The sequence below is a fragment of the Tinamus guttatus genome, unplaced genomic scaffold (genome assembly GCF_059628265.1).
Source record: "Tinamus guttatus ecotype Peru unplaced genomic scaffold, ASM5962826v1 Tinamus_guttatus_pri_ptg000116l, whole genome shotgun sequence".
NCBI lineage: Eukaryota > Metazoa > Chordata > Aves > Tinamiformes > Tinamidae > Tinamus > Tinamus guttatus.
The window spans coordinates 1144255-1163615 of NW_028288650.1; the positions used below are offsets into that span (position 1 = coordinate 1144255).

Sequence of the window (19361 nt, forward strand, 5' to 3'; positions counted from 1 at the left end):
GGGGCCAGGCCGAGGCGAGCGCCGGGCGAAGGCGGCGGCAGCCCTTGCACGCCTGCACGCGCGGAGCGCCCGCCCCGGCGGCGGGACGTGCCTGGCCGCCGCCCTCCTCCTCCTCCTCCTCCTCGGAGCGCGCTCGCCGTCCCTCGGGCCGCGGGCCCCACGGACATGTCCAGCATGAATCCCGAGTAGTGAGTGCGGGCCGCGGCGCGGGGGAGCGGGGCGGCGGGGCGCGGAGGGGGGGTGCGCGGCGCCGCGGCCTGCCCCGCCGCCGCCGCGGGAGGGAGCCTGGGCGCCGGCCGCGCCGAGCGCCGCCGCTCCCGGGCCCGCGGCCCGCCCTGCGGGGCCTCCGCCGCGGGTCATGTGCGTGTCACATGGCGCCTGCCGAGCGCCGGGCCGCGGCAGCGCCGCCCTGCTTCCCCCGCGGAGGGACCCGCTTGGCGGCCCCTCTCGTGGCGGCAGGGAGGGCGACACTGGCCCCCCGCGCGCCGGGGACCCGGGGCCTCGCTGTCCTCGCAGGGTTCCGGCTCCGGAGAGGTTTGAGAGCGCTCAAAAATGCGCCTGGACAGCAGCCGTCTGCCTCGCATCGCGTCAGCACCGGAGGCTGCTTTGGGGATTCTCCCTTTCTGCTGCCTCTTGGGAGAATGAAGCTGCTTTGTCCTGGTGTCCCTGAAGCCCTTTTGCCGTTAAAGTGTGATGTTCCTGCCTCAGATGCTCCCTGTGTCACTCCTGGCGCTGCCCCAGCCTCTCTCTAAGGGCGCTGACTTGCACGGTCATGGCTGTTGTGTGCCCTGCTTGTGCCCGCCAGCCCTCTGGGCCTGCTAAAACCCCCTCAGGAGCAAACAGGGTTAGCAGGCAGAGTACTTGTTGGCCGGTTAGTGATAGTTGGTGAAAAGCAAGAGGTGCAGCCAGGAACTCAAGTTACATTTTGGCAAGATTGCACAACAAGCGTGCTCCTGTGGCTGCTGAAAACGGCAAAGCAGTAACGGGGGTAATGGGTGAATGAAGGCCCAGCAGATTGCTGGTGGCTTACAGGGCTGGAGCCCAGCTCCGCTTGTAGAGCGGTGAGTTTTGCAGTGCAGGGCTGTCTGCAGAGTGCCAGACCCCTATGTAGGGACAGCTCCAAGGGGCTCCTTCTGTGGGTTTCTTACCAGAGAAACCCGAGTTTTTTTGTAAAGTGATGCAGAAAGCGGTTTCTTGCGAAGGGGCATTGCTGGGAAGTTGGAGAGACGGCCTGGGGGAGGCTGCTCCTCAGTGCAGGGTGCTCAGAGTTGCCGAGCCCTCGAGGAGGGAAGGCTGTAGCTGGGCAACAGTCTTGCCGTGTTGAATTGACACTTCCTGGCAGGGCTGTGCCTGCAGGATGGGGATAAGAGCAGGGAAGGGCACGCAGGCATTGGCGGGTCTGTTCTGCATCAGCATTATAACCAGCTTTATAACGTTGTTCCTTCCAGTTGACCTGTAACAGCTCCAGATGTCCACTTGCCCCTTTGGAAAGGACCCTGCCTGCTGCGTAACACTCTTGCTTCCTGTCTCTTGTTCTAGACAAGGTTGTAGCAGTCACCCCTCTCCCTGGGCGTGCCAGGCTTGCTGGAGGTCAGTGTGTTGGCTAGTTGAGGAATGTGTTAATAGAATGGAAGGGAGCAAGGCCTTCTGTGCCAGGCTCTCCATGGAAAGAGGCTGGAGACCTGGGAGCTGCAGGTGTGGGTTTGCAGAGCGCCGTTCTGGGAACTGCAGTGGCAGGAGGGTGAGACTCGATCGCGTGGGGCCTCTCAAAGCTCTTGTGCTTCCCTAGCCCAAGAGGGGCTCCTGCCCTACTCTGCAGCGCTGAATTGAGCAGAGTGCCCCGTCGAAGCTGTTGCGAGCAGATCACGCGGAGGCCTCGCCAGGCGCCGCTTCCTGCCCCTTCGCAGCTCGGGTGAAGTAGGCTGAGCAGCATGAGCACAGCGGGAGGAACTGCGAGCACTTGGGTGCTTTGAGGGCATTTAATCTTGGTGAAAGCTCCGCGCTGTCTAGGTGTTGCTCTAGACCTCTCCTTGGAGAGGATGAGGCAAGGGGGTGCTTTGGAGTAACCTCTTTGGGAATGCTCTGGAGGTGTTGGCGAACATCTTGGTGGGCTTTGCCATCTCCCAGGGTGGAGTTTAGTAAATGGCAGTTCGCTGACAGCTGTTACATTGGGGAAAATACTGCAGGTTGTGTTTAACCTTTCTAAACCGCAGCCCATGATGGAGGGTGGCACCGTCTTCCAGACCCTGTTGACATGCACAAGTGCTGTGTGATCAGAGGGACGGTCACGCTCCCTTCCAGAATCTCTGGGGGCAGAACAAAGCCTGGGGATTGGAGGCCACAGCGAGTATCTGTTTACAATAAACTTGCTGCCGGCATCAATGATTAAAGACCGATGGCTGCTTCGTCTTGTCTATCTCGGGGAAACCTTGCTGTCATTAAAACATTTCTCCGAGCTGCCTGAACATGGCCCTTCCAAGGCCTGCGGATCCCGGGTGCCACACGGCCTTGGACAAGCAGCCCTCGGCTCAACTTCCTGGTCTTCTGCTGAACTTTGTGCTCGCTGCCTGCTGACGGACAGCGCGTGTCATGGGAGACCGCTGTCCTCCAGAAAGCTCCTGTCAAACCCTCGGGCGAAGATGACTCTCCCTTTGTAGGAGGCAATTCAAAACTTAACAAGTTATCCTTCCTCTTGCTGGTGGGAGCAAGTGGCCTTCTGTGTCTTATGGTGAGAAGGATTTGAAAGCCTCGCTCACCTCCCTGCCTTGCTGCAGATCCTCCTCCAGTGTGTTGGCTTTTCTGGGTGCTAAACATGACTTGTTTGTATAAATAGAGAGATAGTTGAGTGGTAAATGATGATTTGCACCATTTGCAAGTGGCTGGGAGAAGGTTGTGCTGCACAGCTTGCACTCAGCGCACTTTAGGAAGGGTTCTGAGAACCTCAGCGCTAGTGACTTGAGCCTTTAGATCAAGGAGCAAAATTCACTGGCCTCAGGAATGCTTGGGTGGCTTTTCAGGGGAGAATATCAAGATTAACCTGGATGTGGTCTGCTCGAGACAGCATGTGCAGTTGAAGCTGTTCACTCAGATTCCAGCAGATTGGTTCAGCTTTTTAAAATTTTTTTACTTAGTCTTTATGTCCTTAGTTCAGGAAGTAGAACTGAAATCAGCAAAGCCTTGCAGCTTGTTCTCATTTTCCTTCAGTTAAAAAGACCTTGTTCTTAAAGCTGCACCTAGCATCACAGCAGTGTAGCACCTTGTTTGTTTTATTTTAATTCTATAAACTTAATTCTATAAGCTTAAATAACAATGTTCTACTTAAACCAGGATCAACTCAGGGAATTTAAATTTCAATCTTTTGTGATCAATCTTTTGTGTCTGGAGAAACTAGGTAGCATGACACTCAGCATCTGTTTTTGAGGTGTAATAAACCTAGAGGTAACTTGATAAAACTCGTAGCGATGCCATAACCAGGCTGGCGTTGGCCCTGCTTTTGGATAAGGGCAGACCAGGTGGTTTAAGTTACATGATCTTTTTTTGAAATACCAAAGTCCACAATGAGGGAAGGTCTCACCGGCAAAGATGCATAAATGAGGCTGCTGGCGTTTTGTTGCTTAACTTAAAACAATAGCACTAGGCATAAGCCCTGAGCTGTTTGCCTTTGAGCACTAAATGCCTGCATGTAAAATGGGAGACTCTGGAGCAGGACGTGTCTGTTTGCAGCTGTTCCTAATGCTGGCAGGAACAACCAAGAGGAGGACAAGGTACCTGGTGCTCTTTGGGAAGCCTGAATCCCCCCTTTGAAGTGAGGGGAAGCTCTTAAGTGAACCCTTAACTTGTAGCCGGAGCTTTAGCTACGCTGGGAAGGGGCTTAGCTTTTTCCCCTGACATGAGCAGGATACTTGTGGTTTTACCATTCTCAAGGGAATTACAACATGTGGCTGGCTCTGCTGCTTCCAAGTGCATTAATGCTGTTACAGGTACCAATTTAACTTTAGTATTGCCAAAAACAGTTAGTTTTGCAGGGAACTAACAGCTGAAAATTGTTGCTTAACTGTGTATCAGCTAAAGCTGGTGAAGTGAAATGAGCCATTTGGGGGCTGTTGCTGAAGGGGTGGGTGGTGGGCAGGGGGTCGGGCTGAAGCTGCTCCCAGGGCTCTCGTGCCAGGTCCCGCTAAGTGTCTCCCCTGCTGCCAGGGCAGGGCATTCTCAGCAGGGGCCGGGTTGAAGTGTTTAAATGCCCCTTGCTGGGGTCGCTGTGATGCAGCCCCTTGTCTCCGCGATGTGGCTCTGCAGAGGCAGCGCGAGGGAGGAGCGCGGTGCCCGGGGCTGGGCGCTGAGCCCCGCTCCGTGCCGGTGCCCGCTGCCGCTCTGCCGGGGTTCCTGCAAGCGAGACCACAGGAAACGCGCGACGGTTCTCGAGGCGAGCGCAGGGGAAGCGCGCGGGCTCGCGCCCAGGCCAGGCTGCCGCCTCCTGCCGGGGCTCCAGCGGGGAAGCTCTGCCCACATCAGGTCTCGGAACTGCGGCCGGGTTTCGTCATGCCGCCTTTCCCCCATGTTCATTGGTGATGGGTGATCACTGTCACAGCAGTAGAACCCTCTTGCCTCGCAGTACTATTTGACTACATCAGATGGGCTATGATGACCTTAAACTGCTAAACATTCTTGCAGGGACTTTGATTTTTCCAATACATCGATTGCTTTTACCTGCATGCCATGGGGGCAGCTTGCCTTTCTAAGGATTTCCTCATTAATTGCTCATCTACCCCTTTTCCCTTGGCTCTAGCCTTGAGAGAAGTGGTGCAGGAACTGGTGAAGGCTCCAGCTGAACATGTTCCCGCAGCCAGGGCGGCGGGAAGGACGGTCACGCAGGCAGTGACACCAAGGTGGTGAAAGCCTCGGGGCTGGCGCCCTGCTTGGCAGGGACACAGCCTCCTAGCTGCGTTGCGACCAGGCCCAGTCCATGGCAGCGCTGGGGAGCAGCAGGTGGGACAGGTGGCTGTAGACCTTCAAGCTGTGTCTCCTCCTGTGCCAAGGGGACCTAGGAGTGTGTTCCTTGTAGCTCCTGTGCTTCCGTGATCCCAGGGCTTCATCCCGGCCACGCCAGGGCTGGAGTCTGGAGTGGCTCAGGCTTGTGTACGTAGCAAGCAGGGCAACTTGCTCAAGCAGCTTCTCACTACTGTTTTTCCTGCTCTTTGCTATTAAACCGCGGGATTTGTCCTGTTGTGACTAACACAAGATCCAGCGTTTTGCTAACAGCAAAACCCTCACGGCCCTTTTGGGCAAGTGAAGTGTTTTCCCTCTGCCTGCAGGAGAGCTCAAACCCGAGGAATCAGCAGGGCGGCTCTGAGCAGCCTCCACAAGGTGCCAGTGCTGCCTCAACCAGCGCTTCTGGGTTTGTCCAGGATCCCTGTCCATTGTCCATGCGGGAAGGAACAGGCCCCTCGGGAGACCGCGCTTGTCCTCTCGGTGCTGAGAGCAGCTCAGCATTGAGCACAAACCCCAGGATTCTCATCCCTGGGAGCGTGACTGTGGAATTTCCAGTTCCCCCCATCACCCCCCAGAGCACATGTGTTTTCTCAGCCAGCAATGGCAAGCTTTATTTTGCCATCAAAAGGTGAGCAGAGCCCGTGCTCATCCTGGGCTGATGGGTCCATCGTGGAAGGTGGATCTTCCTTTTGCGTTAGCCAGCCACCAAGCTTGGTGCTCAAATACCCGCTTTTAAACTGCTTTTTACACCAAAATGTAGATTTGGGCCACACAAACTGGCTGAGCTGCTTAGCAAAGCCCAGTATTAGCTATGCCACAGAAGGGCAGTTATAGGACTGTGTTAATCTTGCTGGTAGTGATGTCTCCTGTGTAATTTCATAAACTTTCCAGCTTAGAAAAAAAATCTAGAAAACTTCAGTTCTAGAAAAATGCTGCGTTCAGAACATCAGCTCTACACCTTGCATATAAGGTACATTAAGTGTATTGTGAAAGCTTTAAACTGCATAGAGGAGCTCAGAGTTGTAGGTGACTCTTTCCCAGTGGTAAAATTCATTCAACCACCTGAAAATGTACTAATACATGTAGGTATAATGAATTTGCATCTCAACAGCAGTGTTCATTAAGTGACATGTAATTTCTTTTCTTCTGCAGTGACTATTTATTCAAGCTACTCCTGATTGGAGACTCCGGTGTTGGGAAATCTTGCCTTCTACTTAGGTTTGCAGTAAGTGATCATGCCTGAAAACTTCATGTAGAAAAGCTGTCGCGTGTTTAGCAATGGTGCCTTTGCTGAAAGAGCTACGTGAAAGGGCTGATGCATGTCAGGAGCTGGTATATCAGGAATAGTTAATATTTCATTAATATTCCACAGCCCTCCAGTCTTGTGCATTTGTTTCCAGATAAAGTATTAGTTCATGAATAATAATGGAAAGAAGTAATATCAGAAAATGTCTGATTAAGCTTAATTCTCATCTTTCTGGTACTTAAATTAACATACCGTGTTCTCAAGTCCCACCATTACCCTGGAGGGTACATGATTATCTGTAGTAGAACAACATACTTGAAAATTTGGGGTATCCACTTGTGTTCATTGCCATTCCTGAAAATGCATCTGGGCTAGAACATCAGTTATTAGCTCATTGGAATATTTTCAATCAAATAAAGCTTGAAGTCGTCACCAAAGAGGCCTCTCAACTGTGAAGTCTGAAGGAGAGGTAACCTAGTATTCCGGGTTGGTAAGAATGTTGGCAGCTGCTGTTTCTGGAGTGTCACCCAAGTGACACAGCATGTGCTGTGGCACAGCACACCTGGGACTAGCCCTTCCTGTAATCAGAAGGCTCCTGGATTGCTTGAGGAAATGCCCTCTTGAGTGCCCAAAGCTGCTGCTTTTACAGCGTGGCCTATAGGGATGGGAGCTATAGGTGCTGAGCATTGCCCACACACTTGAATTTCCAACTGGCCTGACTTGATTGTGTTACTCTGCAGATCCCTCATGAGCTCCAAAGGTGGATCAGTGGCTCTAGGAAGAGTTAAAATGGTCTGGTGGTTCTGGAGCCCTGTTAACTCCATCTGCATCTGTCCCCAAGACAGCTTTATGCTGCCATGGGAGCAGTGAAGGAGGGATGGGATCCAATTTTGATGCTACCTCCAAATAATGGAAGTGGGCAGTGGGCTCCATGCATTGAGTAGGTGCTTCTGGAAAGGGCCTGCTTTGTTCCACGTTATTCATATAAAATGTTGAGCAGCTGCATGGGGAGAAGAGCTGGAGTGGAAGCTGTCAGAGCCAGTGTTTGCAGTGTTGGTGGTGCCACACAGATCAGGAACATGAAGGGTCTGCCCAGCAGCAGCTCTCCCAAATCAGCTGAACCTGGCTCCCCTGCACACACTTTGTATTACTTTTGACTTCATGTGAATCATGCACTTTGATTTTTTTTATTATTATTATTTTTTTTACATCCAGGTTAAGTTCTGCTGGTTTTATCTGGTGTTTCTTCAACTAAGAAGCTTTTTTTGCTTTATTAATTTGACTTTCTAACTAAGCAATTTGACACAGGGGAGCGAATGCTCAGCTAATTCCTTATGTTCTCCCTGCTGCGGGTCAGCCCATACCAGGTTTTTCAAGCATATGCTTTTGAGCATTTAAATATTACAGAAGTAATGTGTCATTTGGGAAGGCTTAATGCTAAGGCTTATTTGTCCCAATTCCTTCAGGGAAATGTGTTAACTAAGGTGCTGTCTTCCATTCACAATGCAAGGAAATCCCTTGCTTTCCCGGGAGCTGTTGGTTACGTAAAGCTTTGTGATATATTGTTATCCGAAGCTGTGTCTTGCCCCTGTTGAGGGAATAAGCGTCCTTCATGCCAGCAGGTTAACAACCCCTAGCAAAGATTGGCCCAGAACTTCCCGTATGCTTTAAGGCCCTCTGGAGACCTGGTCAGTCCTGTGCAGACCCTTAAATTTGAGCAGTGCATGAGGACCTCGACACAGGTACCCAAACTGTAACTCTAAACTCGGGCAGCAACCAGCCGTGGTAGCAGGAGATTCAAGTGCCTTATTCCTGCCTTTCTCCTAGGATGACACGTACACAGAAAGTTATATCAGCACGATTGGTGTGGACTTCAAAATCAGAACTATAGAACTAGATGGGAAAACGATCAAGCTTCAAATAGTAAGTAATACCTCTTGATTCCTGGGTAACTCAATGACTAATAGGTGTGAATATAAATTTCAGTTTCAGCAGGTTATCTTTGTACTTTTAACCTATCACTGAAACATAGGTGGTATCTTCCAAGCTAAGCAGTTTTTACCCATCTGCAAGATGTCTCGTGACCTCTCAGCCCTTAAGGGCATCTGAGACGAGCGTCTCCCTGGAAGGGTAAACTGCCTGCTAAGGATTTCTTGGGGAAGAAAGTGCAAGTATTTAAGAGGGATGTGAGCAGTGAGATGAAGAGGGTAGGATTCTGTGTTAGCATGTTCTTGGATGAAAAACTAAATGGAGGGAATTTTGCAGCGTTTAACAAGGCTTTGTAAAAAGGAAGGACATAACACTGAAGTGTCTGAGTTCCTCAATGGCTGTTGGTAGCAGTCTGTGCTGTGAAAACTGTCCCCAGAGCTTCTAGCTGGCCTTTTCACCCTAGCCCTGGCTGGTGTTTTCTGGTCCCCCTCTTGGCCTTCTGCTTGGGGTAAACAGAGGGAGACTTGGCAGCAACTCTCCAGTTTTGAAGCCCACAAGAGGGTGACGTGTGTGTAATGAAATCAAATCTGTGTGCGAGGTCACGCAGTCCTGGTCTGCCCCAGCTTCCAGCCTGGGGCTCCCGGGCCGCGGGGCCGTGACTCAGGGATTCTGGCCTTGCTGCTGTGGAGCAGGGCTACAGCTCACAGCCAGGAGGCTGCTTGGGAGCCTGCAGGCCTACCCTGCATCCAGAGTGGCCCACCAGGAATGCTGTCACTCCTGAAATTCCGCCTGGAAGACTGTTCTAAAGAGGCAGCTCTAGCCCTATTCCTGATCTGGCTCCAGGAACAGAAATGGGTGTTAAGGAAGCTTAACCAGGGAAAGCAGAGACCGCCAAGTGTTTGGGTGAGCTGCCTGGGGGAGAAGGAGGTTAAGCAGCAGAGATCCTTGATGCTAATTCCTGGCGGGAGGCAGGAGCAGAGAGACTTTCTTCAGAAATGCTGCATTTCATCCTCTGGAGAGGGTGTTGCTTTTGAACACCTGACAGCACTTTCTGTACCAAGATGGTTAATGGGAGTGAAACTAAATTAGATACCTCTACCCCTCTGGTCCATATTCACAGATGCACAAATGGCTTCTGTTTGGGTCCAAACTAGTTAAGACTGCTTTCTTCAGTGAAAGTTACATGTTCAAAACTCGGCAGATGAGCGTTTCCAGAAAAGCTCCTGCAGTTCAGAACACCCCTTTCCTGCTCCTCTGCAGCCGCGGGTTCGGGGCCCGTCCTTGGGGTGTCCCTCGTGAGGGGCAGCCCTGCGGTTGTGTCTCTACCAGCTACCGCGCGACTGCAGAACTCACCCTGTTTGTCTTGTAGTGGGACACGGCGGGACAGGAGAGGTTTCGAACTATCACTTCCAGTTACTATAGAGGAGCTCATGGCATCATAGTTGTGTATGATGTGACAGATCAGGTAAGTGTCAAGGCCCTGCTGCAGTGCACGGGTGTGATACAGCCCCAAAACTTGCAGTCTGTTGCTTTTGTGTGACACAGGGTTCACCACACGGGAGGCATTAGGGTTTATCAGACTAAATACATTCTGATTTCTGGGTCGGGGCTAAACATGGAAATCAAGGGACCACCAGGATTTGCGACTCAAACAGTTGCATCTTGACCCAAAACGCTCGGGGCAGCTGTCTGCTCTGTGCAAAGCCTGGCCAGCCTGCATTTGTCAGCAGGCAATCTAGATTACTGCAGAGTTTTGAAAGGCTTCTGACAATATTCCAGCTTAAGCATTGGCTTCTGAACTGGAGAATCTTCAGTGTGTGTGCAGGATGTAACCGAGCTGGTGTTTCCTGAGGAGGAATCCCCTCCAGGATCCCTGGCGTGGTAGTCCTGTTTGGGATATGGTTCCTTGAATTAGCAGAAAAGGATCTAGCGGTTTGGTCACAAGCTCAAGTGTCTGCTTAGCGTGGTGGCCTTGCATTTCTAGAGCCAAAGGTTGTCCCCGTGTGTCTACAACCAGCGTGGCTTCCGAGAGCCTGGAATTCATACTCCCAGCTCCGTGCCGGGTCCTTAGCCCTTCCTGCAGGAGGAGCCCCTGGCAGGGGATTCAGGAGGGAGCAGGGAGGAGCGGGTGGCCTGTGCAGAGCCTGTCCCTGCGCTGAGGAGAGGGGGGCAGAGCTGTGTGGGGCAGGACGGCACCGCTGCCCCCTCCGTGCACTCCCGGCCGGGTTAGGGGGGCAGTTTGTGCTTGGCCGTGTTGCTCGCAGCTTCCCACGGCACCAGTGAGCAGCCCCGAGCTCCCCCTGGGCTGGGGGCCCTGCCTGACGCTTCTCTTGCCTCCTAGGAGTCTTTCAATAACGTAAAACAGTGGCTGCAGGAGATAGACCGCTATGCCAGCGAAAACGTCAACAAGTTGTTGGTGGGGAACAAATGCGATCTGACCACAAAGAAAGTAGTAGACTATACAACAGCAAAGGTAGGTGGCTGGAAACAGCCCTGCTCGAGCACCCGTGTGGCTCGTGGGTGCCGGGAGCCCCCGGTGTCCCTCAGGAGCTCGTCCTGCTCTGCAGGTGCAGCAGCCCTGGGCTGGGGCCTGCGCTCACCCTGTGCTCTCTCCATCTGCAGGAATTTGCCGACTCTCTCGGAATTCCATTTTTGGAAACCAGTGCAAAGAACGCCACAAATGTAGAACAGTCTTTCATGACCATGGCTGCTGAGATTAAAAAACGAATGGGTCCTGGAGCCACAGCTGGCGGTGCAGAGAAGTCCAATGTTAAAATTCAGAGCACTCCAGTCAAGCAGTCTAGTGGAGGTTGCTGCTAAAACCTGCCTCCCCCCTTTTGTCTCACAACAATGAATTTGCAATCTGAACCCAAGTGAAAAAAAAAATTGCCTGAATTGTACTGTATGTAGCTGCACTACAACAGATTCTTACCGTCTCCACAAAGGTCAGAGATTGTAAATGGTCAATACTGACTTTTTTTATTCCCGTGACTCAAGACAGCTAACTTCATTTTCAGAACTGTTTTAAACCTTTGTGTGCTGGTTTATAAACGTGTAATCCTTGTTGCTTTTCCTGATACCAGACTGTTTCCTGTGGTTGGTTAGGATGTATTTTTGTTTTGATGTTTCTATTGGCATGTTTAGACGTCAGGTTTAGTCTTCTGAAGATGAAGTTTAGCCATTTTGTATCAAACAGCACAACAGTGTCTGTCACTTTCCATGCATAAAATTTAGTAAGATATATGTAAGATCTGATTTACTAGTTCCTTCTTGTAGAATTATAAATGGGAAGATCACACTATCTGATTAATAGTTTCTTCATACTCTGCATATAATTTGTGGCTGCAGAATATTGTAATTTGTTGCACAATATGTAACAAAACTGAAGAAATGTTTAATAAATATTGTACTTATTGGAAGTAATATCAAACTGTATGGTGATAAGTATTGTGTGAATTGGTGTGGGGGAGAGGTGCTGGTGCGCACAGAGCAGGGGTCCCGGGCGGCTCCGGCTCCACTCGCCGCATTTCCCGCTGCCTCCCGGGGTGTCCGCGAGCCCCGCGCACGGGAGGACAGCGCTTCCCGACGCGGAGGCTCCGCAGGGAGCGCAGGGGGACACACGGGTGTCCTGGTGGCCGAGCGGGGCCCTGCACCAGCCCTGCCCCGAGCAGCTGCAGCCTCAAACCATTTGGAGTAACCAGCAGCCACGAGGTGTGGGTCAGTGTGTGATTCTTGTACAGAGCTAATCGAATCATTAGTGCCTGATGTCTAGCTCAAAGCCACAGGACAGCTAGCCTATAACACTTCCTCTACGTGTAAAATTGTTCAGCTTTATCTAAACTCAACCGTTCAGCCTATTCTGTAAATAGCCTCATGTTTGAAAGACCATGTAACATTCCCCTAGTAGTAAATACACCCTGTGATAGTAAAACTATAGCCTAGTATGTTGTGAGGTATAAACTAAAACTGGTGCAAATATCCTCTTTTTTTTTTGGTTGGGGGGGACTTTGGCTAACAGCTTTCTTCAACATAGTTGCATCAATCGACAGGCAATTGTAATACATTGAACAGAAGTATTGTCCTGGTTCGGGTGAACTCCTCCACGTGAGACCTTCCCAATAAAGTGATGTGCTTTCTAGTAGAGCTGTGCTTGTCGGTACCATTCATTGAGTGCTGCCGCGCTCGGACGCGAACGCAACGAGGTGGCGGAGGGTCCCGCCTTCCCTCCGGAGAACTGCACAAATGAACTTAAATGTCGAGATGCCTGCTGCATACTATCCAAAATAATGTTAATATATACAGTAATAAAAGCATTGCAAAACCAACTCGGGCTACACCAGTTGTTCAGTGTTGTTGTTTTTAACCAAGTCACTGCTGGGTTGATGGCGGGGAGGCTGCGGGAGCAGAGCGAAGAGAAATCGGGTTGGGAGCAGCGCCTGGAAGTGCAGCCAGGTGCTCGGAGGGGCCGCGGGAGGCCGAGAGCTCCAGGTGGGAGCTCGGGGGAGCCTGGGCCCTGCTGCCACCCCCGGAGTGTCCCTGGGTAGGAAGGGGCTCGTGGAGGCTGCGGGGAGCGGGGAAGGAGCCTTGGGGGTAGGGCTGGAAGCGGCACCGAGCGGCTCCGCGGGCTGCTCCGGGCGGGAGCGCGCGCACGGCTGCCCGCTCTGTCCCCGGGAACGGCAGGACGGGACGTTTCCCTGGCCATAACGCCTGCACCGAAGGCGAAGCACCGCGAAGCGCCGGCCCGCTGCGGGGCTGCTGCCCTCCCCGGCACGCGCCCTTGGGACGCGCTGCTCCGAAGCCAGCGGAGCCCTCGCGAGCGGCCTGCGGGAACGGCAGCAGCGCCTGCACCGCCGCGTCCCCGCGGGGGACACGCGCCTGGAGGAGCTGTTGGACCAGGAGTCTCGCAACGTCTCGGCCCTTTGCCTTACACATAACAAGGTTAAAAATAACCCGGGCTCGGCCGCAGCGGGAGCGATAAACAGGCGCCCAGCGGGAGCTGATCCTGGCCGCTGGCCCCCGCTGCAGAGCACAGACCAGACAGAGGGCAGCTCCGCTCAAGTCACACAGTTTTACTGAGACGGCGCGCTGCAAACCGCACACCGCCCCGCTCCAAACCCGCGCCGCGCTGCAACCCGCCGTGTTCCCGGCGCCTGCTGCCGCGCGGAACGGGCTGCCCGTGCAGCGGCGTCGCCGCACGCAGCGGCGCTGCCCTCCAGGCAGACGGGCCCGTGGCCACGGGCCGCTCCATCCGCGGGGAAACGCCGCCAGGAGCTGGCACGGTGAGCACGGGGGCGATTCCCGCTCCGCGCTCCTGTGCGTGTGGCACCTCCGCGAGGTCCCGGTGGCTCCTCCAGGGCTGCGCTCAGCCCTGCAGCGCGTGGCCGGGGAGCGCCGGCCCTGCCTGGCAGCGGGAGAGGCTGTGAGCGGCGCCACTCGCGCTCCCCGTGCCCGCCACGGCCCCGCGCCCGCTCACCGCCGCGGCCTCGCGCTGCGCCGGCGCCAGCGCCGCCAGCACCGCCGCGTGCAGCTGCTCCACGCGGCGCTCCAGCTCCGCCGACTGCCTGGCTATCAAGTCCAGGGTGTCCTGTAAGGCTGGGGAAAAACAAAACAAAGCAAAAAGCAGGGGTTGGGATGCCGTTAGAGTGATAATCCAGCCTGCAAGGGCCGTGTGGAGGAGCTCCACGTGCCCCACACGACTTTCTGGAAGCAAATGAGCGTCTAGGAAGTCATGAGCGGCTCTCAGTGCCATCCCACTGGTGACACGATGGCCTGAAGGGACACGGAATAGGGGTGACCTGGGGGACTCAAAATCTGGGCAAAGGGACTCCCAGGGGTGCCCAAAGAGAGCTGCAGGAGGAGGGCCCTTGGGTGGGCGAGAGGAAACTCATTGGGAACACGGACGCAGCCGCGCGGTGCCACCCCGCGGCGCAGGGCTCACCCGGCGAGCTCGCCGCCAGGCACTCGAGCAGAGCGTCGCCCCGGCGCAGGACGCTGCGCGCCAGCCCGCGGTGCTCGGCCACGTCCCGCCGGAACTCCTGCGGGAGCAGCAGAGCCTGGAGCGCCGCGCGCCGCCCCGGAGCGCGCGCGCACTCACCGCGAAGGGCGACCCACGGGGCCGGCGGCCGCGGCACCCACCACGTAGCGCTGCACGGACGCTGCGACGCCCCAGATGCCGGGCGCGGGCGGCAGCCACCCGTCCGCCACGTCGGCCACGCGGCGCAGCCAGCGGATCAGCTCCTCCAGCTGGCAGCAGAACACCTGCGCGGGGGAGCAGAGGCACCGGCGTCACTCCAAGGGGGAGCGCCCCGCTGCACGACCGCGCGGGCAGAACCGGCCCCACGCTGGTCAGAACCATCCCCGTGCTCAGCAGAACCGGCCCCACGATGACAGAGCGCGGGTTAGGCCGGGGGCCGGAGCGCTGGGCGCTCCCAGGCCATGGGGAGGCCCCGCTCGCGCCATGTGCAAGCGCTCAGGAAAGCGCAGGCAGTTGAGGCAATGCCTGTGTCTGGGCAATGCCCCTCGGAGCGCCCATCCCCACAGGGCTCCCCGGCGCGGGGCTCCGGCCCCAACCCACCTTCACGCACTGCGCGAGGCTCTCGCGGGGCTGCGCCCGGGCGCGCGGGCAGCCCCCGGGACCCCACGTGGCCTCGCTGCCCGCCGGCGCCCGGGGCCCCTCGCCGTCCCCGTCGCACGGGGCGCTGCGGCGGCGCCACGCCGGGGTCCGCACGGTCACGGAGAGGCCGGACAGGTAGCGAGCGAGGCCGTCCAGCTCCCCGAGCCGGGGCGGCAGCGCCAGGAACTCCTCGTCGCCGTCCCATGCGCAGCTCCGCGGCAGCAGCCGCGCGGGGGGCAGGAGGTGCCGGGCGCCCATCCCCGTCCCGGCGCCGTGCGGGATGCGGGTGTCCCCGGTGCCGCCGCTCCCGGGCGCCGCGGGGCGACGCAGCCAGCTCGGCTCCGCCACGGGAGCGGCGGCGGTGGCCGCGGAGGCACTTTCTGCCCAAGAGGCCCCTGCAGCAGCTGGGGGATCGCGGCGAGACGCGGCCGCCCACCGGCCCCGCTTCCCAGGCGCGGGGCTCGACGCCGCAGAGCGCTCGGCGGGATCCTCTCCGCCGCCGCCGCGCCAGGTGCCGGCGGGGGAGCCGGGCGGGCTGCCCACGTCGATGCCCGAGTCGTGCAGCGGTGGCCGCGGCCGCAGCGGGTACGCAAAGTCGAGCAGCTCCTCGTACTCCCGGTGCGGGTCCCAGCGCGGGGAGCGGCGGTCGGGCGCCGGCGGCAGCGCCGCGGGGATGGCGCAGGCCCAGAAATCGGCCTCCGCCGAGGAGGCCGCGGCGGCGCCCGGGAGAGGCGCGAGGGGCCCCCGGCACCGCCCGCCGGCGCCATCCAAGGACAGGGCGGAAAAGCTGCCCGTGGAGCGGCTCCGCGCGGCGCTGCCGGCGGAGGGCAGCGAGCCCAGGCTGCTGGAAAGCGGGGACGGGCAGCGCGGGCTCCAGCGGCCGGCACGGCCCGGCTCGGCGGTGCCGCTCTCCTCCGCGGAGCTCTGCAGGTCGGGAGCGCCGGATGCCGCCTCCGAACAGCCCATCTTGGCCTGCTGAAAGGCAGGGGGGAGAGACACAAACGTTTGATTTTTGCACGCGAATTCGCTGCTTGCAGCCCCGCTCCTTTCGCACGCGCAGCCACGGCCGGAGCAACGCCCGAACATCCTGGAAAAGGGCCCGGAGAAACGCATCCGACGAGGCCGGGATGCCGCCTCCCGCGTTTCCCGCCCGCTCCCAGCATGGGGAGACGACCCCCTCCTCCCAGAGCATCCCGAGGGCTCCGGCACCGCCGGAGACGGGGCCATTTTGTCCCATGCCGGCCACGTCCCTCCCTCCCGTGGCCTTCCCGAGGGAAGCAGCAGATCCCTCCTTCCGCTGGGACATCTCCGTGCCCGGAGGGACCCTCTCCCGGGGAGCGGCAACGGCGGCCGCGGGCCCAACCTGTCACTTAATTAATTAATGGGAACCGACCTCAGGGTTCTGCCCAAAACGCCCCAACCGGCATCAGAAAATCGAAAGCCAAAAGGTTAAACCCAACTTACGGGTGATTAAAGGCCCAGCAGGGATATAGTCACTTGCCTGCTACGAAAGGCAAAGCCTCAGTCGCTTTGCAGCGGGGTTGGCTGTGCTTTTTGTTAAAAAAATAATAAAATGCTTTCAGACCAAAAAAATCCGTGTTATTGGGATTTTTTTTTTCCTTTTTTTTTGGGGGGGGGGGTCCTTTCTTGCAGACTTTTCTACAGAAAACAAAAAAGCCCTTTTGCGACTAAAAGTTGCACGAGTAAAAGTCACAGGCCTCGGCCAAAAGCGAGTAATTAAAGGAACAAACAAACAGCTGGAGGCGGGAGCCGCCCGCGGGAGCTTGGGCCATTTTGGAGACGCGCCCCGGGCAGCGCCGCAGCCCCGGGCCGGGCCGGGCCGGGCCGGGCCGGGTTTTTGCAAAATGGGCTGAAATTGGCCAAATCTGCGCTCCCCCCACAGCGGATCCGCGCTCTGGCAGCGGGAGAAGCCGCCCCCGCGCCCCTTCCTACCTGCCGGGCCGAGCTGGGCCGAGTCGGGCCGAGTTGTTCCGAGTAGGGCCGAGTTGTTCCGAGTCGGGCCGAGTTGTTCCGAGCCGAGCCGAGCCGCGGCCCCCGCCGCCCCCGGCCCGCGAAGGCGAGACCACGCCCCCTCGCCGCCTCGGCCAATGGGAGCGCGGTTGCTACGCGCAGAACGGCAGCACTGCGGCCGCTCAGCCAATAGGAGCGGCCCGAGTTTCCAAAGCCCGAGCTCGAGATTCCCAACTTCCAGGGCCCAAGCCCAGGGCCCACAGCATCCTCCGTCCCGCCCTTCGCCTCATGCTCATAGAAAATGCCGATACAACAAGGTGGAATATGCTGGTGATCCGAAGGAGGGGTTATTTGATAATTTCAGGGAAACAATACTGATTTTCCCTGGCTGATTTGTGTCTCAGGGTTTTTTTAGACTGTGTTTTCCTGCAAGAAAAGAAAGAAAGAAAAAAAAAAGATTTAATCCAATCTCTGTATGGCAGCACTTTAACAATAACCCCCATATCTACAACATTTTGTAGATATACAACAGGAGGATAGGGTGGCCAGTGTGGCAGGTGCAAGAACATTGACCTGCACCATCATCCTGGCAAGACTCCGTTTTTGTCAAAAATCTCCGCTTTCTTGGTGGGAACGTGAGGGTTTTTGTGGCACTGTGAAGGGTTTTGTTTGGAGCCGGGTGTGCTGTACGTACTCGGTGTTTTGCTGTGCCCCAAGGCGATGATTTGTTGTTCTCCAGACGCCATGTGATGTTTCCACCCTGCCCCTTGTAGCTCCCTTCTGCCTTGAGCGCTCTCCCGCGTGAGCCAGGAAGGTAAATACTCAGAAACCCGAGGGCTCCATATGCACCATAGGCCCTTGCGCAGCCTCGGCACCACCTCCAGCATCGAATTTCAGCCGAACAACATCGATGTTTGGGATGTTTTGGGATATCGGCAAATGCAGGCCCTGCGCCTGACCTGTTTATTCCTCCCCGGATCCCTCTCTGCCTGTTTGTATTAGTAGGATTCCTTTCAGAAAGCCCAGGAAAAGGCTTCAAAAGGCCAGAACATGCTGTCTGCTGAGGGTTAAATCCATCGAGCAAGGCACCCTTGTCCCACGGGCGATGTGGCCAGCTCTCCTATGTCTGCAATAACGATCATTCTGGTATTCCCTGAACTCGCCAGCATGGGAATCGCAAGAGACACCTCCTCCGGCTGCTGATCCAAGGCAGGATCAGCTCTTCCCACATCATTCCCTGCACATCTAGCCTTGCCTGAAGAGCCTCCAGTCTCACCGGGCAGCACTGCCATTATAGTACTAAGTTTAACCTAGATATTCCTTGCCATTATGGAAGACCAGCCTTTCTGTAGACACATTACCATCTGCTCTGGACTTTGTAGCAGCCTTTATGGACCTCTAAATATACCCATACATCATCCTCAGCCTTCTCCTCTGTAGGAAGGTGACCTTCTCTCGTAGTGAAACCCAGTCTTTTCTTCCCTTGGGGATCAGCCCTTGCACATCTCGACGGTTCCTCTTGCACCACTCTCTTTAGGCCACATCTATTTGAAATTTGGCACCTCAACCCTGTCCAAAACTCCAGCACAGGCCTGGCTACAGCAATACAAACCCAACGCGATGGTCCAGGCTGCGTTCCTGTTGACACATCCTGGTACATTATCTGCCTTTTCCACAACGCGGGATACTTGGCGCCTGCTGAGCTTCTGATTTGCCACAACTTCCTGCTAATGAATCCAGTGTAATTTGTGCAGTTAATTATTCCCACCCACCCAGGTTCTTTGCAGCCTCTGTTTCCCAGACTATCCCAGAGTAGCAGGTTCACTCCAGCCATGTTTCTTCAGCTCCTTTATAATAAAGTCAAAAGAAGACTCCTCAAAAGCCTGCAAAACCTTCCCTCACTCATATTTTTATATTCTTGTAGCTATAAATACATTATTACTAAGTCTTACCCTTTAAAAAAAGAACAATCTTTTTCTTTCATTTTTGTCCTGATTCTGGAGAAGGAGTGGAAAATATGACTTCAGGGCCCACAAAGCAGCTGACAAATAAAACACGGAGATCAGGATAAATGAGGAACAGAGAAAAACAGAGAGGGGTGGCTGTTCTAGTGTCCTTGGCCACGTCCCTGCTCGGCCGCAGGATTCGGCCCGTGGAAGCCAACACGCACAAGCTGCATTTCTGCCTTGTGGCCACACGATGTACCCATCCCTCCACCGGCCGCCAACAACCCGCCACAAAGGCAGGTGGCCACCTCCCAGTCCTCCTTATTCGCCCCCAAATCTCTTCCTACCTCAATTCTAGCGCTGTTGTCCGTTCGAAACCACCCAGAGAGCTGCAGGTTGTGGCACAGGCATGGATGGACTGGAAGGATGCCCCAAACCTCCACCTTTCCCTTGGTTGGTGAGGCGAGGTGTCCCTGTGAAACCAAAAGGGGACAGTTGGCCAGGAGGTGGTGGCAGCTTCAATCTACATGGGATATAACAGGCAATGAACAACTGGGAAAGTTGTTTTTTTTTTTTTTTTTTTTAATGTGAGACTTTGCTATAACTTTCAGGGATCCTTTAAACTCCGGCTCATAACCAGCAGCCAAGAGTTCTCATAGTTCATCTG

At 55.7% G+C, this 19361-nt stretch overlaps 2 protein-coding genes across 2 annotated transcripts; one reads left to right on the forward strand and one right to left on the reverse strand.

Annotated features, from left to right (window-relative positions):
- On the forward strand, nucleotides 1–11332 carry RAB1A (RAB1A, member RAS oncogene family). Its single transcript, XM_088521240.1, has 6 exons — nucleotides 1–188; nucleotides 6142–6214; nucleotides 8063–8158; nucleotides 9534–9629; nucleotides 10506–10637; nucleotides 10787–11332. Exons 1-6 carry the CDS (start codon nucleotides 166–168, stop codon nucleotides 10982–10984), a joined length of 618 nt encoding a protein of 205 aa, XP_088377366.1. The 5' UTR covers nucleotides 1–165; the 3' UTR covers nucleotides 10985–11332.
- Nucleotides 11333–13526: 2194 nt separating this feature from the next.
- On the reverse strand, nucleotides 13527–15743 carry CEP68 (centrosomal protein 68). Its single transcript, XM_088521315.1, has 4 exons — nucleotides 14739–15743; nucleotides 14300–14422; nucleotides 14103–14199; nucleotides 13527–13756 (listed from the first exon to the last, which is right to left on the reverse strand). The coding sequence occupies exons 1-4, from the start codon at nucleotides 15741–15743 to the stop codon at nucleotides 13527–13529; spliced, it is 1455 nt and encodes a 484-aa protein (XP_088377441.1).
- Nucleotides 15744–19361: the final 3618 nt, after the last annotated feature.

What these genes read in the sequence shown, in the direction of transcription:
- CEP68 (XM_088521315.1), bottom strand. Translation starts at nt 15,743, where the DNA reads ATGGGCTGTTCGGAGGCGGCATCCGGCGCTCCCGACCTGCAGAGCTCC. An exon ending in CGTCCGTGCAGCGCTACGTG is followed by an intron (nt 14,200 to 14,299) that starts GTGGGTGCCGCG and finishes CTGCTCCCGCAG; the next exon opens with GAGTTCCGGCGGGACGTGGC. An exon ending in CCTGGCGGCGAGCTCGCCGG is followed by an intron (nt 13,757 to 14,102) that starts GTGAGCCCTGCG and finishes GTTTTTCCCCAG; the next exon opens with CCTTACAGGACACCCTGGAC.
- RAB1A (XM_088521240.1), top strand. Translation starts at nt 166, where the DNA reads ATGTCCAGCATGAATCCCGAGTA. An exon ending in TCCAGCATGAATCCCGAGTA is followed by an intron (nt 189 to 6,141) that starts GTGAGTGCGGGC and finishes TTTCTTCTGCAG; the next exon opens with TGACTATTTATTCAAGCTAC. An exon ending in TAGACTATACAACAGCAAAG is followed by an intron (nt 10,638 to 10,786) that starts GTAGGTGGCTGG and finishes CTCCATCTGCAG; the next exon opens with GAATTTGCCGACTCTCTCGG.